The 18,831-nt window shown below is 42.6% G+C and overlaps 1 protein-coding gene across 1 annotated transcript in view; it reads right to left on the reverse strand.

Annotated features, from left to right (window-relative positions):
- Nucleotides 1-4,785: 4,785 nt before the first annotated feature.
- The window catches only part of SNX31 (sorting nexin 31), a 32,345-nt gene continuing 18,299 nt past the window's right edge, over nt 4,786-18,831 (reverse strand). The window contains exons 7-14 of the mRNA XM_063129900.1: nt 16,124-16,211; nt 14,789-14,858; nt 12,663-12,755; nt 10,798-11,001; nt 9,319-9,417; nt 7,782-7,859; nt 6,546-6,602; nt 4,786-5,539 (exon numbers count right to left, since the gene is read on the reverse strand). Coding sequence (XP_062985970.1) covers nt 5,441-5,539; nt 6,546-6,602; nt 7,782-7,859; nt 9,319-9,417; nt 10,798-11,001; nt 12,663-12,755; nt 14,789-14,858; nt 16,124-16,211 — 788 coding nt within the window. The 3' untranslated portion in view covers nt 4,786-5,440. The remainder of the gene's footprint in view (nt 5,540-6,545; nt 6,603-7,781; nt 7,860-9,318; nt 9,418-10,797; nt 11,002-12,662; nt 12,756-14,788; nt 14,859-16,123; nt 16,212-18,831) is intronic.

Raw genomic sequence — 18,831 nt, forward strand, 5'->3', positions numbered from 1 at the left:
GACCTGAAAACAAAAAGGGATACATATAGGAAGTGGAAGGAAGGCCAGGCTACAAAAAAGAGTACAGACAAGTGGTGCAGAAGTGCCGAAATGGTGTCAGGAAGACTAAAGCTCAGAATGAGCTGAGATTAGCAAGGGATGCTAAGGCTTTCTTCAGATATGTGAGTAGTAAAAGACAGAGGAAAGAAATGGTGGTTCAACTGCTTAATGAGGATGGCAAATTGATAACAGATGACAAAGAAAAGCCTGAAGTGCTCAATTCCTACTTTGCCTCAGTCTTCTCCCAAAAGCGGGTCTATGACCCCCCCGGAAAAAGTGAAGCAGAAGTTGAGGGGGCAGGATTACAGTTTGAGATTGATAAACAAATGGTCAAAGAACACCTAATTTCCTTGAATGAGTTCAAATCTCCAGGGCCCGATGAACTGCATCCTAGAGTAATGAAGGAGCTAGCTGAAGAACTCTCAGAACCTTTGTCTATTATCTTTGCAAAATCATGGAAGACGGGTGAGGTGCCGGATGACTGGAGGAGGGCTAACGTTGTCCCTATCTTCAAAAAGGGCAAAAAGGAGGAACCTGGGAACTACAGACCAGTCAGTCTGACATCCATCCCTGGGAAATTTCTGGAGCAGATTATAAAGAAGTCAATCTGTAAACACCTTGAAATCAATGCGGTGATCACTAGAAGCCAACATGGATTTGTCAAGAACAAGTCCTGTCAGACAAATTTGATTTCATTTTTTGATAAGGTAACCTCCCTTGTGGACCGTGGGAATGCTGTGGACGTCATATATCTTGACTTCAGCAAAGCTTTTGACAAAGTGCCCCATGATATTCTGATTAACAAACTAGCTAAAAGTGGGCTAGATGGAACAACTATTAGGTGGATTCACAGTTGGCTACAGAATCGGACTCAAAGAGTACTTATCAATGGAACCTTCTCAAACTGGGGAGAGGCTACGAGTGGGGTACTGCAGGGCTCAGTCCTGGGCCCAGTGCTCTTCAACATTTTTATTAATGATTTGGACGAGGAGGTGCAGGGAACGCTTATCAAATTTGCAGATGACACCAAATTGGGCGGGATAGCTAATACCCTGGAAGACAGAAACAAACTTCAAAGTGATCTTGATAGGCTGGAGTGCTGGGCTGAAAACAACAGGATGAAATTTAATAGGGATAAATGCCAAGTTCTACATTTAGGAAATAGAAACCAAATGCACAGTTACAAGATGGGGGATACTTGGCTCAGCAATACTACAAACGAGAAGGATCTTGGAATTGTTGTAGACTGAAAGCTGAATATGAGCCAACAGTGCGATATGGCTGCAAGAAAGGCAAATGCTATTTTGGGCTGCATTAATAGAAGTATAGCTTCCAAATCACGTGAGGTACTGGTTCCTCTCTATTCGGCCCTGGTTAGGCCTCATCTAGAGTATTGCGTCCACTTCTGGGCTCCACAATTCAAGAAGGACGCAGACAAGCTGGAGCGTGTTCAGAGGAGGGCAACCAGGATGATCAGGGGTCTGGAAACAAAGCCCTATGAAGAGAGACTGAAAGAACTGGGCATGTTTAGCCTGGAGAAGAGAAGATGGAGGGGAGACATGATAGCACTCTTCAAATACTTAAAAGGTTGTCACACAGAGGAGGGCCAGGATCTCTTCTTGATCCTCCCAGAGTGCAGGACACGGAATAACGGGCTCAAGTTAAAGGAAGCCAGATTCCAGCTGGACATCAGGAAAAACTTCCTGACTGTTAGAGCAGTATGACAATGGAATCAGTTACCTAGGGAGGTTGTGGGCTCTCCCACACTAGAGGCCTTCAAGAGGCAGCTGGACAAGCATCTGTCAGGGATGCTTTAGGGTGGATTCCTGCATTGAGCAGGGGGTTTGTTCTGACTCTATACTGTTAGCTTCACCCTACCCGGTGCCTGTTTACCCTACCCTGTGCCTGTTTGCATTCTCTTTCCCTCCTTATTGTTTACTACAGCTTTATTAGATTGTAAGCCTATGCGGCAGGGTCTTGCTATTTACTGTGTAATCTGTACAGCACCATGTACATTGATGGTGCTATATAAATAAATAAATAATAATAAAATAATAATAATAATAATAATAATAATAATAATAATAATAATAATAACTCGATGGCCTTGTAGGCCCCTTCTAACTCTGCTATTCTATGATTCTATGATGTTTGGGATCTTGGGAGTTGTAGTCTAACACATCTCTAAGGCCCAGGTTAGAGAAGGCTGGTCTAGACAAGAGGAAGCAAATCTGTGGATGTTGTTAGACTACAACTCCTAGCATCCCTGTTCACTGGATGTGCTGGCTGAGATGATGGGAGTTGGGAGTCGAACATCTAGAGGGCCGCACAGGTTCCCCACCCGTTCTAGACAAAGGGCTCCTCTCTGTCAGAAGGAATTGTGCAGCTGTTCAGTCTTTTTTCTCCTTGGTGGGTTTTCTGCTGCAAGAAAAAAAAGATTGGACAAGTGGTGGGAAAACACAGGAGGGATGTAGAAGCCTCATCTGGAAGAGCCATTGGTCTGAAAGACTCTTTGAAACTAAAACTGCTGCCAATCGGTGCGTAGACTAGGAGTGAGGAATGCATAGCCTACAGATGTTGTTGGACTACCATCAGACCCGGCCAAAATGATGGGAGATGTTGGGAGTTGTAATCCAGCAAAGAAACAGCAAGAGGGGAGGAAGGCACTTATATGTCCCAAAACAGAAGAGAAAATATTCTGTTGCCTAAAATACTTCACATTATGCCCAATGCGTTTTGGGAAGGACTTTCCTTCTTCAGGGGTTGCTTATCTTTCTCCGAATGTATCACAAAAAATCTTTCCAGTGCTGCTTCTGCGTTAAGGCAGAAGCAGCATTGGGAGGGGGAAATCATGACACATGGAGAGTTGTAATCGTGGAGGGCCACGGGTTTCCCCATCCCTGGTGTAGGCAAGATGGAACTAGATCACCCAGTGCTCTGACTACATGTAAAATAGCTTCCCATGCTTCCTAAGGGCTCTTTCCCCTGCCCTTTTCTACCAGTTGTCTTCTACAAGATGTGGGGACGGGGACAGGGGACGAGGCAACTTGCCTGACTTCACATCTTACTCAGTTAAGTGCAGCAAGTATAGTTCAAAAAAGGAACTACTGTTAAAAAAAACCAAATGGATGAGGAAACAGTGAATGTAGAATGTAAGCATCACCTGTGATCAAACAATATTGGGTAGAGTGGGCTGGGGCGAACCTTCTGGCGCGTGATGAACACATATAGCGATGGCCGGTGAGTTAAGGGCTGCATGCGCACAAATACCCTCCCCAAAACTCTACTATTTTCATATATACCCTCCCTTCCAGTACATGACCCAGACTTCCATAACTTGGTGCCCTCCAGATGTGTTGGGACTACAACTCCCAGAATCCCCCAGGTAGATCTGAACTAGATGGTCCAATGGTCTGATGATATAAGACAACTTCCTATGTCTCTAACCTCTCTTTCCTTCTACACTTACCTACATCAGAATTCAGTTCCCACAGAGCCCGTGATGGAGTAGTGCATAAAAGAACCAGGGGAGGGATAGTTTAGATGGGACGTGATTATTTCAGTGGACTACAAGGGAAAAAATGTTCTCCCGGCCTTGCCTGTTTTATTTGAGCCTTGTTGTTTGATTGCCAGGTACATCTACCACACATGTCTCAAATAGAAGAATGGGTGCCTGCTCAGAAACCACAAGGTTGCTTTCAGTTGAGGCTGAGGAGAAAGCTCACCTATTATGTTCACGATTTCGCACTGCTTAATTTCTAGTAGCAGCACCAAGGCAGACAACACACTTTGGCATCTTCATACACTTGTTCCAGTTGCTTGGGGGAAAGCATAGGGCTGCCAGCCAACCAGGGCAAGTGTTTTTAAAGTCAAAAGAGTGTGTGTAGAAGCCAGAGATTTGCCTGATTGTCAGAAAAATGTAAGGGAAAAGTCAACCCAATTATTTACATAACACTCATGCTTAATCTGTGATCATGGGCAAAAGTGTGTCATGTCGTTGATCTTATATCCAGTCCGTTTTGCACATTGCTACATGTGAGATTGCAGGGTGTGTGCAGATTCTTTATCATTAACTTCTTTCCTCCACACCCAGGTCCGTAAGCTCAAGTGACAGGATAAGTGTGGATACAACAGAGGTAGGCAACCTTTTTGGATCATGGGCACATTTGGCAACTTGAGAAACTGCCCTGAGTCTGAGCCCCAACACATTAAACGACTCCTTGGAACCCACATTTTCAGCATGAACATAAACCTATTTCAAAGCAATCTCAGCTGGTGAGAAAACATCTTAAAGAAGTGGGAGGGTGGGGCACCTTGGTGGGTGCCAAGAAAGGTGCTCTTGGGTGCATTGGGAGCTGTAGGCCAACACATCAGGAAGGCCAAAAGTTATCCACCCCTTGGTGTAAAGGATGGTTCCATGACAATATCATATACAACTTTGGGATATTTGGTTCTACTCCTGAAGTTCTCCAGATGGGGGCGGGGGAACCAAAGGCTTTCCTTGATTTACAAGCTCAGACAGTTGGCTCATTTTGAAGGCATTCCGCATGTAAGCATTGCATTTAAAAAACATGACAGCCATTGACATTCTTTCACAGTGCTTATATTTATCATGTTCACATGGCATTTATCACCAAGTTATCCCCACTTTGCATATTTTTAAAAAAACTTCTTATACAAAACATAATAGGTTAAAAAACAGGTCAAGACTACATTGTGTTGGACTATTTAAAACAAACGAACAAACAAACAAAATCCAACTGTCCTGAGGGTAATCTATTCCAGTAACCAGTGCAAAGATTGGGGGACGAGGTGACAAGAATCAAACACATGTTGGATGAAAACCTACTTTTAACAAGCCCACAGAGAGCTATAGAACTGGGGAAAAGCCCTGCAAATAAATCTTCCCATTTGAGTTGGGTTCTGATTGAAATGTGGGATCATGATAAGCCTTCGTTTTTTGTACATAGAAAGACCTTTCCAGGACTCAGGGCACAGCGTAATTTGTCATCAGGTTGAAGAGTGTAGCAGGGAAAGTTTGTACTTCGTAGAACAGAACAGCAGCGAACATTCCATCGACCAAGGATTAACCATTTAATGCCACATTTCCTCCAATACTTTTAGCAAACAAAAGGTCTATTTTTGATCCAAGACAAGTGGTGTGTTTTCCAATTGTTAAGGTTCTGTACATAAAAAAAACCCAAACCAAGTCTATGTGTACAATATTTACAGATCTCCTTCCAGCTGTAGCAAATTATGACTCCCAGGAGTGGCTGACTGATGTTTTAAAACATCAAGACCACAAATGTTCTATATGTTAAGGAGTTGGAGAATGTAGATTGCTATTAAAACAGAGGACAACTGTCTATTCCTTATTTTAATGCCTCAAAATAGCAGCTGATCACAAATCTTCTTCGCTTATCTTCTCAAAGACACAGTCATCCTCATTTGATCTGCTCGTCGTCATTCTTTTTCTTGGCTTAAACCCAGAATGAAATATCTGCACAGAATCAAAGGCACAATATGTTAATTAAGCTCAAAACCTGCTAACCAAGAACATATGAAAAACACCAGTATCAGATGAATAAAAGAGAAGCCTCCATAGTTGGAATTCACTACCAAGAAATGTAGTGATGGCCACCAATTTGGATGGCTTTAAAAGGGGGTTACATAAATTCTTGGAGGAGAAGGCTATCACTGGCTATGTGCTATTCCAGTATCAGAGGCAAGAAGCCTTATGTATGGCAGTTGCTAGGGAACATAAGTAAGAGGGTGCTGTTGCACTCTTGTCCTGGTTGTGGGTTCCTGGTCAACAGACTGTGTGAATAGAGTGCTGGACCAGATGGACCCCTGGCAGGGCTCTTCTTATGCCTGAACCAAATCTACAAAGCCAACAGCCAAATCAGGGGCATTGAGAGAGAACTATATAATTGTGTGTTGGGGCATACCAACAGCTACAAGGAAGAGGGAGAGAAACATTATCCAAACTTCAGCGACTTTCAAACAGCTGATCCAACAGATGTTATAGATGTAGTAGTGTAGCAAGTGGATTTAACCAATGCATGCAATGGCATCTTATATGAGGCGGTGATAATGTTTATATAACACTATAGTGTGTGTTTAGAGTACTTCAGGCCGGTCATCTCAGTAATTCTTAGAACCAGCATGCAAGGCAGGTCAGAATATCACCATATTGTAGACCAGGGGTGTAGGTGATGCTGTGGTTGAGAAAATAGCATCTTGCTTTAGGGTCCCCCGAGTGAGTTTGTGGCAGATGTGAAATCTGAATCAGCAATTTCCTGGTTCAGAGTCCAGCCACTATGTTACATTACCTCTTAAGTCCCACTACATGTCTGTATTACACAATAAGACTTCATTATAATAATGATATCCTGGATTACAATGAAGTTACTAGCTCTAACTGCCCATATGCCCTTTAGACAAATTACCATTCCTATCCCATCTCCTCTCATGTCTAACCCAATTATGTAATTTAATTCACAAACCTGACTTGGATGGATGCTTGGTTTCTTAGGTTTATCTGGTTCAGGAAGCTCAATTTGCTAAAACAGATTATGAAATGTGAAAATCACTTTTGCACAGAAAGATAATATACACACATGAAGCCAGCAAGTAACTCAAACTTATTCCTAGTGAAGACTCCAGGAACTGCACTATAGTACTAGCAATCTTACCCACACTTCTCCTTGAACGTATGAGCATAATCTCCACTGATATCAAGCACCTTTTGCACCAGCTACATAGGGAGAAGTCAGTGTAAGCAACAGGGTGTTTTTTTTGGGGGGGGGCTTTCTGAACCCAGGATCTATAGATAACACACAAGATTTATTACTGAAAATATAGTTAAGATTACCCTGAATTAGATTTATGAATCTTGCCCAAGAGAGGATGCTGCATTCTGCAATGCCACTATGGATTTCAGGCAATCTAGTATTGGATCCGGATATGAAAGAACTTGCTGGGCAGCAAATCTCTCCATCCTAGTTTATTTAAGAGATTTCTATACCATCTTTCAGGACTTAGCCTTCATTTATAAAATGGTAGTATGCATCCCAATACTATGCATGTTTTCTTAGGAGTATAACTTGGTGAATACAGTAGGATTTGTTCCTAAATGTGAGTAGGAGCGCAGCCATAGAGTGTTCTTGTGGGGATGTAAGACAAGGAACAGCGTGGAACCTTTTTTTGATCTGAGTACCACATTCCCTTAGTGGGAATCTTCTGGAGTGTGCATGCCAGTGGTGGGAAAGGTTGGAACCCCTCTACCCCGCCACCCCCTTTCATACTCCCTCTTCCCCATTTTCTCTCTGTCCCCTTCCTCAGTTGCCTCCCCTCTTTGTTCCCCAGCTGTGATTTTTCAAGGGGTGGGGATTACAGCACATGGTAGGGTTATAGCTCTTCCCTCCCAAATGGCGACACTACCTGGGAAGTGCACCCCCACACCCTCAACCCCACCCACTGATCAATCAGTGGTTTTAAAAGCCTCAAGGAGTAGGGAGGGGAAGCTGTGGGCTAGAGTTTCCCCATCCCCAATGTAAGAAAAGAAACCCTTGTTATCTGTGCAACTCGACTAAGAATGTGGTAGAGGACTCACTGAAGTAAAACAACCCTATGGGATCCAGTTATATATTCAAAATGGATCATCTCCCAAGGGCTGGGGCAATGCAGCTAATAACTTCATGTCAGTAGTTAGGCAAATTGGATTGTCAATCTTTGCTTACCATTTCTTGATCACCTTTGGTTGTTGTCATCAGCTGCTCCGATATTATCTTTTTTAAGCAACTGCTTAGAAGGAATGCCTACAAATAGGAAAAAATACTGCATTTTAATTTTAAATTCTCATTAAAAAGGAAATGCTTCTTTTACCAAACTGCTACTTTTCAGATTTCATTAGCCTTGCTCTGTGCTTCCTGTATTTTATTTTATTTTGGTTTTCAGCTGATGCTTTACAGTGCCTGTATGTCATTCAATTATTCTGGCTTGATAATTCAATTAAACAGGCCTGGCATGTGGAAGAAAGCCTGCATCAGCGTGAGCAGAAATGTATAGCAGTAATGACTGAGGGATACTGCCTCTTGTGACTACTCATAGCTAGAAGATTTAAGGCAATTATTTTGGGGGTGTATATATAACCAAATGGAAGCAAGTGGAGGGACAGAACTCAATAGTAAAGCATATGTTTTGCATGTAAAATATCCCAGATTCAATTCCTGGCATTTCTCTGACTGCAGGACTGGGAAAGATAGTTGGCTGGAGTCCTGTTGAGCGAATAGTGGGCTAGATGGGCCAGATGGGCCTATGTTCTGACTCACTGTAGGGCAACTTCATATGTTGAGATAAAGCAACATATAGACAAGTCATTTCTGGGCACCATCTCTTATTAAGACATACAGGGCTGTGAATAGCACTGATTGACTCTCCTTGTGTCAGTCCCAAAGTTATTCCCACCTTCTCAGAGCTGTTTTCTAAGTGTAAAACAAACAGAACAGAGGAGGGGGAAAACTTAATTACAAAGTGCAGGTTAAAGAAATGCTTAAGGAGGTAACCACGCAGGTGCTTGGTAGGGTAAGTCCCCAAAACAAAGCAGGCAGCCTGCCTGAAGCATGGGAGGGCACGGTAGCCTTCATTAAGGAAGCGGTGCATGTGGCAGTACAGGAGCAAAGGCAGGCAAAGCAGAGGTTACTCTGCAGTGAAACAAACCCTGGCACAGACTTCCACCAACAGGGGCACACCACATTTGTGTTGTTCTGAACGAGGGAAATAAGCCCTGCAAAAGAATATAGGTACCTTGACACTTACACACTTCTTCTATGAGACAGGGTGGATGCAGATCCTACAGCTAAGATATACGGAGAACATGTTTGTTTTGAACAGGGGGCTAAAGAAGAGGATGACTGGCAGCTGCTACTTCAACTGGGGAGTTAATACATGCAGCTGTCATATATATGAAGAAAGCACTAGTTTAGGAAGGGGAAATCTGGAGCAGAGAAGCAGCAGGAGTACTTAACCATGCCTGTTGCTGCTTCTCTGCTCCAAATCTCCCACCAAATCTCCCACTAGAAAGTGGCCACCAGAAGTTTCTCCAAAATGGAACTAGACTCTAGGGCTGAAAGAGGTTCAACACCCCTGCTCTAAAGTTCGTTTTCCCAAAGCCATTTAAACAACCAACAACTTGCAGAGGGGCTGTAATCCAGGCATGTATACTGCACGTGTAGAGAGAGATTGCAGGGACCTCATTTGAAAAGCACCTCAACAAACCTGCTTTGTGTTAAAAGCAATCCATCTCCATGTGTCAGAATCATTATACTCAAACCTGAGCTCCAAAAACTGGTCAAGTCCTTGGCCTGAAACAGATCCCTAAGCAGATAAAAGAAGGAAAGGAAAATAATAATATTATGATACAGTAGTATTAATTCAGCGATTCTCCAGTCCACGCTGCTTCCCAATCATACCTACACTAAAATCTTGGATCGCTTCAGTTTCTACAGGCATTGTGACCCCTTCTGCTTCCCCGGACACGTGCCTCCCTTCCCCTTAGTTTGCTGCCACTGCGTTGGCTCTATGGCTAGCTGCTCAGCTGGAGGAAGCAGCAGCAGAGCTAGCTTGCCTGGGTCTTGCGAGAGCCCCGCTGCTGCTTCAGGCTGTGCGGCTCTCCATGGTGCCGACCTGGCAATGACAAACATAAAGGGAAGGCGGGGCGGTGGGCGACAAGGGAAACAGAGGGCGGGTGGCTGTTCCAGAGAGCTACGTTCTCGCTTTGGCAAATGCTGCGGCTGGAGAGTGGCTGGCGGGGTTCCCCAGAGCACCCGTTGGGAGGTGGAAGGGCAGTGGCGGTAGCAGGGGAGCAACACGATTCACCACTCGGACCACTCTGCTGACTGATGTGGGTGTCTCACCCTGCTTCATAAGAGAGCTCTCACTTTCTACCCAGGGAATGAAAAGTGTCTAAAGACTGTGTCCATCACTTTAGTCAGTGTCTGAGAACTATTGAGACACAGTTGAAAAATGGAGGGCAGGGTGATAGAGGAAAAATGGCCTGCTTGCACCATTTGAAGCTCACCAGAGTTTCTGCCTTTGAACTATTTTACATATGCAAATTTATGTATATTTTATCAGTTAAAACCATGATTAATTTATCGAGGTCTCTTTAATTAGGTGACAGGCCTAACTGGAAGAAAATATGTAGTAGCTGGTGTTAGTCACGTGAGCATTAGATAAGTGTGGGCTGTTTCTTTGAATCAACCAAAAAGCTATCCAAGAGGGAAAAGGTGCTTGCTTATCTCTGGGACTCTTCTTGCCCTCCCAGCGATGTGCTGGCCTGGTAAACCTGGAGTGCAGGAAGCCACCATTTCTGGACGAGCATGCAGAACTCTTAGGTCTGTTTGCCTTCATGTTACAAAAGTCCTATAAAGAACGTTTCCTATTGTGTGGTAGACCACCATCTGCAACAGTTGCACATATGTGTTTCTGGCTGCCTGTACACAGGCCTGGAATCCACAATGAAATAGCTTCTTTCTGTCACATGTACATGGAGCGAGAAATTCACACAAAGGCAATCTACACATGGGTCGTCTGTCATCTCCTACACAGAAGGGCACTTCCATTTTAGGGATTCTTCTAAAGCTTGTACCATGACTCCCTTTAGAGAAGGGTAAGGAAAATCAGAACAAGAATGTCAGCATTAAACAACCTGTTTAAGTATTTGGAAGATGTGGAAGTCGCTCACAAGGTACTTACTAGAAATGTGACCTGCCAGCACCTCACCCTGTTGATCTTGAAGCTGAACTCTTGGATCTGGTTACTAGGCAACTTTATGCAGCAGCTAATCTCATTATTTCCCACATGAATAGCAGCAGTACAGCCTACTTCAGGGTAGTCACAGGCGCAAGGATCAAGCTGTATATATCCGTAATGCTGGACCTCCCGAACCAGCTCTAAAAACTGCACAAGAGAAATGGAAACGGGAGAACAGTGAGTTATATACAACAGGTTGCTGAAAGGTGGCAAGGGTTAGCAACTTCACAAAGTGTCTGGAAGCCACAGACTCCACCATAAACAATATAATGTGACCAAACTCCCAGGTTAATGAGGGACACATTCCACATTGAAAATTCATTCAGGAATTCTCCTAGTGCTCACATCGGAATTATAGATCTCAGATGTCAGGTGGGAATGATTAATAGTTTTGAGAAAAATGTGTATGGCAACATTCCAGGAGCAGCTCAGCAGTGCATGATTAATTCTACAGCTGTGTGCAAATGCACTCTCGAAATTCTCTAATCTATTCTATGGGCAGAGAAATTGGGTGTGTGGGTGGGGGGAACAATTCTCCGCATTTCTTCAGAGGGAAGAGAAATTCTCCCACAGAGGTGGGGCTCACCATTAGGAGTGGCTGTAGCAGTTCCTTTCTTTTCTACTGATGGCTTCTTTTTGTGCTGCCACTACCAAGGTTGCCATGTGTGTATTTTCGTTCTCTTATACAATCTGCAGCCTCTCTAGCTGCCAACACTTCCTGAACTGAAAAAGCCCAATGGGAGGAGTTACCTCATGATGTCTTCCACGGGCTTTAATTAAAGTGCAAGAAGCTGGAATTGCTACTGAAGAGATGAGTGTCCAATGGAAGGTAGGACATTTACACACACTCCCTTGGCTACCCCATAAGCAAGAGAAGCACAAAAACCTTGAATTCCACTCATGAGAACTCTGAAATTTTCTTCTTTCAACATTGTTTTGAAAGCAATTTTTCTCTCAGAGTAAGAATGATCGGGGCGAAATGTGGAAGACATTTTTTGCTCCCCATTATTTAATTCTTTGTTCTAGTAAATTCCATCAATTACTCCTTCCCAGTATGTTCAAGACGCTGGAACTGGAAACAACACACATGTTTTTGAATCGTAACATGAGAAGTAGTCCTAACTCTTCATAACTTACCTGCTTAATTTGGAAGAGTCTAAAAAGTAGTGAATGCTCTATTCTTATATGCAAACTGTACTCTTGCTTTGCATCTTTTGGTGTACAAGTACTACAGAAAGTGCTGTAAGGATCAACTGGTCTCCCTCTGTTGTCTCCCTTCTATGCTTATAGGTTACATTTTCTCTACGAAGCAAATACATACCACAACAGGAGCGCTATTTGAAGAAACGTTCATCGTCCCAATGGGGAAATGCATGCACAACAGGAGTGCTTACAGAAACGCCAATGCAACGGCACCCGTTCCAATGGACTCGGGCCGGCCTCTATCTTTGTATGCTCAACTGCCATTTCAAGCAGCATTTCAACCACAAACACACCTTGCAGGTTTTTGATTTTAAAAAAAGGGAGGGGGAAGCACAAGAAGAAAAGGTTCATCTCCTCTCTCCATGGTCTCAATCCTGATCTCTCCTGCTGCAGATGCCATTTTCAAACCACACATTTAACATTTATGGGTGGTAGTTCTGACAACTGGTCATTCAGTGTTAATGAGTAAATTCCATATTTTTCTAGACAAAGCTGAACAATACAACCAGCTTTGTAAGCAGATGCCCTCTTTAGTATCTTCACGCAGTAGCATTCACTCTTTTTTAAAAAAAGAGGGTGGGGTCATTATTTTAAAACTGTGTTACCTTCATTTTGTTTGGTATTTTTTGTAGCATTTGAAGCTTCTGCATTTGTCCGTCAGTAAGCTTGATCCAGTTCTTCTCTATTTCCTGTACAACCTTTATATGTAAAGCAAGAAACACAGGCAAAAACTATACTGTTAAGATGCAAGCAACCAAGGAACTTCTCTAATTGCCAGTCTTGCTATTCTATGTGGGATCAAGTTCTTCTAACATGGGCAGAGCACCAGCAGCACAGGAAGAAACAGTAGTGCAAGGAGTTCTCTGATGCAGCACGGTCGGTCTTACTCCCTTACAGTACTTATGGCAACAAGACTCCCCACACCTCGGAAGCCTCACCACGCCCCCAAAGCAGTGCAAGTTGTAGGCAACTGCTCTGATGCTAATACAACTGTCTTCATTGCTGCAACTCAAAGGCTGTCATGGGTGAAGCTGGTATGTAAAAAATAGCTGGATACAGTATTTATGGTAAAAATTACAAACTTGATCAGAGTAAGAGTGGGCAGAGTTATATGATTGTTTTGTTGAAAAATTGATTTTTTAAATTATGTACTGGTCCAATAAAGTGCAAGAGAGTTCTAATCCACATTCCCTATTAGGGAATGTTATTAGGGATGTTACCAGTTATGATAAAATATTTGCAAAAATAAAAATAAATAAATAACAGCCCTAACATGCACTGCAATAAGAGGGTGCTTAACATGGATTTATTTTAGTGTATGAACTAGTGTATGATGTTTGCACTGTCATGGACGGGGTTGCACTCTCCCTAAACGATTGAAATGCTATTGGATTGTCCTAAAGGATCGGGTGCGTAGTTTGGGAGTGCTCTTGGATCCAGAACTGTCACTTGAGGCACAGGTGAACTCAGTGGCAAAGAGCACCTTTTATCAGCTTAGGCTGATATACCAACTGCGCCCTTATCTGGACAGAGATAGCCTAGCTACAGTTATCCATGCTCTGATAACCTCTCGTTTGGACTACTGCAATGCGTTATACGTGGGGCTGCCTTTGAAAACGGTCCGGAAACTTCTACTGGTACAAAACGGGGCAGCACGGTTACTAACAGGGACTGGCCGACGAGACCACATCACGCCAGTCCTTTTCCAGTTTCATTGGCTGCCAGTCCAGGTCCAGGCCCAATTCATGGTGCTGGTTTTAACATTTAAAGCCCTAAACGGCTTGGGGCCAGGCTATCTGAAGGAATGCCTCCTCCTGTATGTACCTGCCCAGACCCTAAGGTCATCCTCAGGGATGTGGGGTGAGGGATGTGGGCCAAAGGAGGTGAGGCAGGTGGCTACCAGGAGGAGGGCCTTCTCTGCTGTAGCACCCCGGCTGTGGAATGAGTTCCCTAAGGAGGTTTGCCTGGCACCTACATTATATGGTTTTAGACGCCAGGTGAAGACCTTTTTATTCTCCCAGCATTTTAACAGTCTATAAATAAATTTTAACTTGGTGTTTTAAATTTGTAAATTTGCATTGCTGCTGTTTTTATCTGGTTGAGCTTTTATATTTTATATTATGGTTTTATACTGTTGTTTTATACTTTGAATGTTTTTAATTTTTGTGAACCGCCCAGAGAGCTCCGGCTATTGGGCAGTATAGAAATGTAATAAATAAATAAATACCCAAGAGAGAGGAATATTAGGAGGATGCTCACACAGCCATTTAATACTTTTATTTTATTATTTATAAGCCACCATGTCCACATAGTTTCAAGGCAGGCAAGCAGGTCAGTACGACACACATTTACATGTTTTAAAATAGGATTTTATAATATTTTAACACAGGCCTTAGCTATACCTAGCTGTTATTGTGGGACGGAGGGGTGAAGATCTCGCAATGTTTTTATCACAAGATCCCCCTCTGTTCACACACGGCGCGCAACGACCTCAGAGGGAGAGGCGTCGCGCCCACCATTTAAAAAAGTATTTTTAAAGAGACCAGAGTGCAGGAGTGCTCATGCACAGAAGGTAACTATTTTTAAAATATATATATATATATTTTTCCTCGCTCCCCCCATCCCACCCCCAATGGGCGCAGACCTTCAAACACAGTTTTAAATGATTAAAGCGCAGTTTAATTTCATAATTATCTTTCAGAAGTAAAATACCACTTGCCTTAGAACATACCTGCATATAAAGTAAGTTCACTGAAGTTCTGCAATCCATAAGAATTTTATCAAGGGAAGGGTCCATGTACCTGTCCAATGGGCAGAGGAAAAACAATAAAGCATTACACACAGCACAAACCACTGACATATATGCGGAAAGAAATATAACTGAAATATTGTTGTAGAAGAAGAAAACTCCAAAATGTGTGTTTAAACAGAATTTAAGGAAATGTTCCTTAAATTAAGCTTAAACACAAATTTTGGAGTTACCTTTATACACACACACACACGTTCCTTACATTTAGTTTAAACACAAATTGAAACACAAATTTTGGAGTTATCTTGTTATATATACCTACTACCTATTGGGAGGTTTAAGGCTGATTTACCCAGGAAGCTGAATTACTGATGAATATAGTGACTGGGTTCAGACAATACAATAACCAATGGTGGTTTAAATAGTCAATGGTTGGTTATTTAACCCACTATGGTTTATCGTGTTGTGTAGATGCAGTTTTTTTAACCAACGGTTGGTTATTTGGCCGAAATAACCAATGCAAATAACTAATGTTGTGCGGAGTAGACTATTTGAACCACCATTAGTTATCGTGTTGTGTGGAGGGTACTGTTGCTTATTTCGTCAGCCACAGAGTTGCAAGGCAAGAGCAGTCTAAGCGGTGGCTGCCGCTCTAGTCCAGCTGACAAGATAATTTTTTGACAGCAATGGCTGATGGGATACTAATGGGAGGACTGAGGGGGAACAGAGGGCGGGGATGAGTGACTAATAGACTAATAGTCAACTCAGCGCTGATCCTAATCCACACCACGGTTAATTATTATCATGTTGTGTGGGGAGTACCCCCTAGATAAAGAACTGTCAAGTTGATTAATACCCCACCATTGACTATTGTGTTCTCTGAATGCAGTCCAATTGTCACTAATTCCAAGGTCATTTTCTCAGGACAGATGAAGAACCTACTGTTAATTGCTCAGGAAAAAAATGCTGTGCCTACACATCCTTAAGTAAACCTTTACTTCATTTCAATTAAAAGATCTTGACTAGAACTGAACTTTGCCTAAATTGCTGTAAAGATATTGGTCTCCACTCTAGACATGGACAATCCAATAGCATTTCACCTGGCAAAAGAATAAATATTGGATTTATTTATACTATTGTACTACACAAGTTAGGTCAAGGAAGACACACATTACAGATCCACTGAAATCCATCAATGTAGAAAGCTGAATTTATTGGTGCTCAGCTCATATGAACTGAATCTCTACTCCTACCCTCCCACCAGGTAGTAATTTCTTTTAATGCATCTTACTAATTCAACTTCAGCTTCCTACTCACCACTTTCTGATCCCAATCTTACAAGGTGATTCTTTCATACTCCGAAGACTCACATAGGGAAGTTCAAATTCTGCCAGTTTTTTCAGTACTAGAGAGGTTGGGGGGGGGGGAGAGAAGATTAATATTATTGAAATGCTATTAAAAAGGAAGCTGTTATTTTTTGTACCTGTTCTATATAAGGCTGTGTGTACTCAGTGCTAATGATTCTAAATCAATCCAAGCCTTGTGCCAAGAGAAGCTGAATCCTATGACCTATATAAATTATGCAAACTAAGTAACTTTGCACAATTTATTCTTGTTTTGCTAATCATAGGAAGATGCCTTTTACAGAGTCGGTCCACTGGTCTATTTAGCTCAGCACTGTCACCATTGACTGTCAGCAGCTCTCCAGGGTTTCAGGCAGAAGATGCCAGGGACTGAACTGGGGTTTTCTCCATGTTCTACCACTGAACTACAGCCTTCCCCTACCATGGGGCAGGGCAAGGAGTTATGAAAAGTGCCTCTTCCAATTACTGCCTATTTCATTTCTCTTTCCCCTCTAGCTTCCAAAATACAAGCAGGCATTGTTCACACCCCACAAGTTTTATTGAACATATCAAACATATGTTTACAGCTACAACGGCTAGAAATGTACTTTCCAAAAATGATCTCAGGAAGCTGAATTTGGTTTCCAGGGAAATGCAATGTAGAGTTGGCCAACTCAGGTAATTCAGGTAAAATGGTGAATCATCTCAAGCCAGAAAAGAGAGTAGGGAATCTTTTCATCCATATCAATTTCTTAGGTTTACTTATGCAGCTTTCTCTGAAGTTATGTATTTTTAATCAGCATCCAGCCAGTTACTTGAGACCTCCAAACATTTCAAGGAAACTAATAGACTCTTGGGTGTATGCCCTTTACATGGAATAACACAATTGTTTTACACTGAGCACTGTGGAATATAGATTCTGGCAGCGATAACATTCTCTGCTTACGTTGCCCTTTTGCTAGATAAAAGTGAAAAAATGGCATTTATTCCATGTTGTTTGTAAAGTTCCAAAGTATCCTTTAAACTTTTAAAAATCTATATGAAGTTGAAGGGATTTGAAGTAAACAGTTATCGCTACATGGATAATTCTCAGCTATATTCCTCCTTGCCATCTGAATCGGGTGAGGTTGTGGAAGTGCTGAATTAGTGCTGGAGTTCAGTAATGGGCTGGGGACAATAAATTGAAGCTGAATCCCAACAAGGACGATTCTTGTGTCCAAGCAGCTGGGGGCTCCATCTCTTCTGGAGGGTGTGGCATTGCCATAAAAGAGGGTCGCTGCCTGGAGTTCTCCTGAATTCCGCTTTGTCACTAGAGACTCAGCTAGCTTCTGTAGCAGGAGTACCTTTTACCAGCTATGGCTGGTTCACTGGCTGCAAACACTCCTGAACGGGGATAGTCTGGCCACAGTTATCAATGTGCTGTTAGCCTCCCAAATGGTTTACTGCAATACATTAGAGCTGGTGTGGTGTAGTAGTTACAATCTTGGACTGGGACTCAGGAGAGCCAGGTTCTAATCCCCACTTAGCCATGAAGCTCACTGGGTGACTTTGGCCCAAACACTGACTCTCAGCCTAATCTATCTCAAAGGGTTGTTGTGAGGATAAAATGGAGGAGGAGGAGGAGGAGGAGGAGGAGGATCATCCTCATCAGGATCATGTATGCTGCCTTGGGCTCTTTGGAGGAAAGTAGAATAAGAATGTAACAAGCAAATAATAAAAGTATATGTGGAGCTGCCTTTGAAGATGGTTGGGAAGCTTCAATTACTACAGAACGCAGCGTCCTTAATTTTGACTTGTGTTGTTCATTCTGATCCTATTGCATTGGTGATGAAAGAGCTTCACTGGTTGCCTTTTCCCTTCCAAACCCAATTCAGAGTGCCAGTGCTTACCTGTAATGCCCTGAATGGCTTGGGGCCCATGTACCCAAAGAGTGCCTAATCCTGTATCAACATGTCAGTGCCCTTCTCTGTGCGCCTCTGCTGTTGGGAGGTGAAGCAGATGTATACGAAGGGCGGCTACTTCAGCAGTGGCAAAGAATGTTGCCTGATGCCAAAACTATTATCCTTTAAATATAAAACAGTGTTTTATATTCACTGTTGTTCCCCGCCTTGATCCAAGTGGAGAGGCGGGTAAGCAATATATTATTATTATTATTATTATTATTATTATTATTATTATTATTATTATTATTATTTAATTAATTAATGTGGCAGGCAAAAGCCTTCTATTCACCTAAGCTAGTGATCTGAGAGTATTATGGCTTGCTCTTTCACCTACCATCCTATTCTGTTTTATCGTAGTGCATTTTAACTTATTGGGAACCACCCCAAAATGGAAGGGTAGTATGCATATACTTTAAATAAAATAATAAAAAGGTGATGTTGGAAATGAGTCTGAACAGATACACAGAGGTTCAGTGAGAGATGGCAAGACAGAGTCATCAGCAAGAGTTAGGAATACAACTTAAATCCTCTTCAAACTACTTCATGTGAAGAGAGGGCATTTAAGAGAATCAACCTGCTGGCTCCTATTATCTTTGCTTTCAGCATATAAAATGAATGATGCTTTCATTAGCATCACTCATCCTATAGCAGAGGTGGGGAAATCATCCAAGAATTCAGGTCACAAGACGTTCAACACGCTTCTCCAAAGGCTATAGTAGCCTTCCCCAACTTAGTGCCC

The sequence above is a fragment of the Elgaria multicarinata genome, chromosome 7 (assembly GCF_023053635.1).
Source record: "Elgaria multicarinata webbii isolate HBS135686 ecotype San Diego chromosome 7, rElgMul1.1.pri, whole genome shotgun sequence".
Lineage (NCBI taxonomy): Eukaryota > Metazoa > Chordata > Lepidosauria > Squamata > Anguidae > Elgaria > Elgaria multicarinata.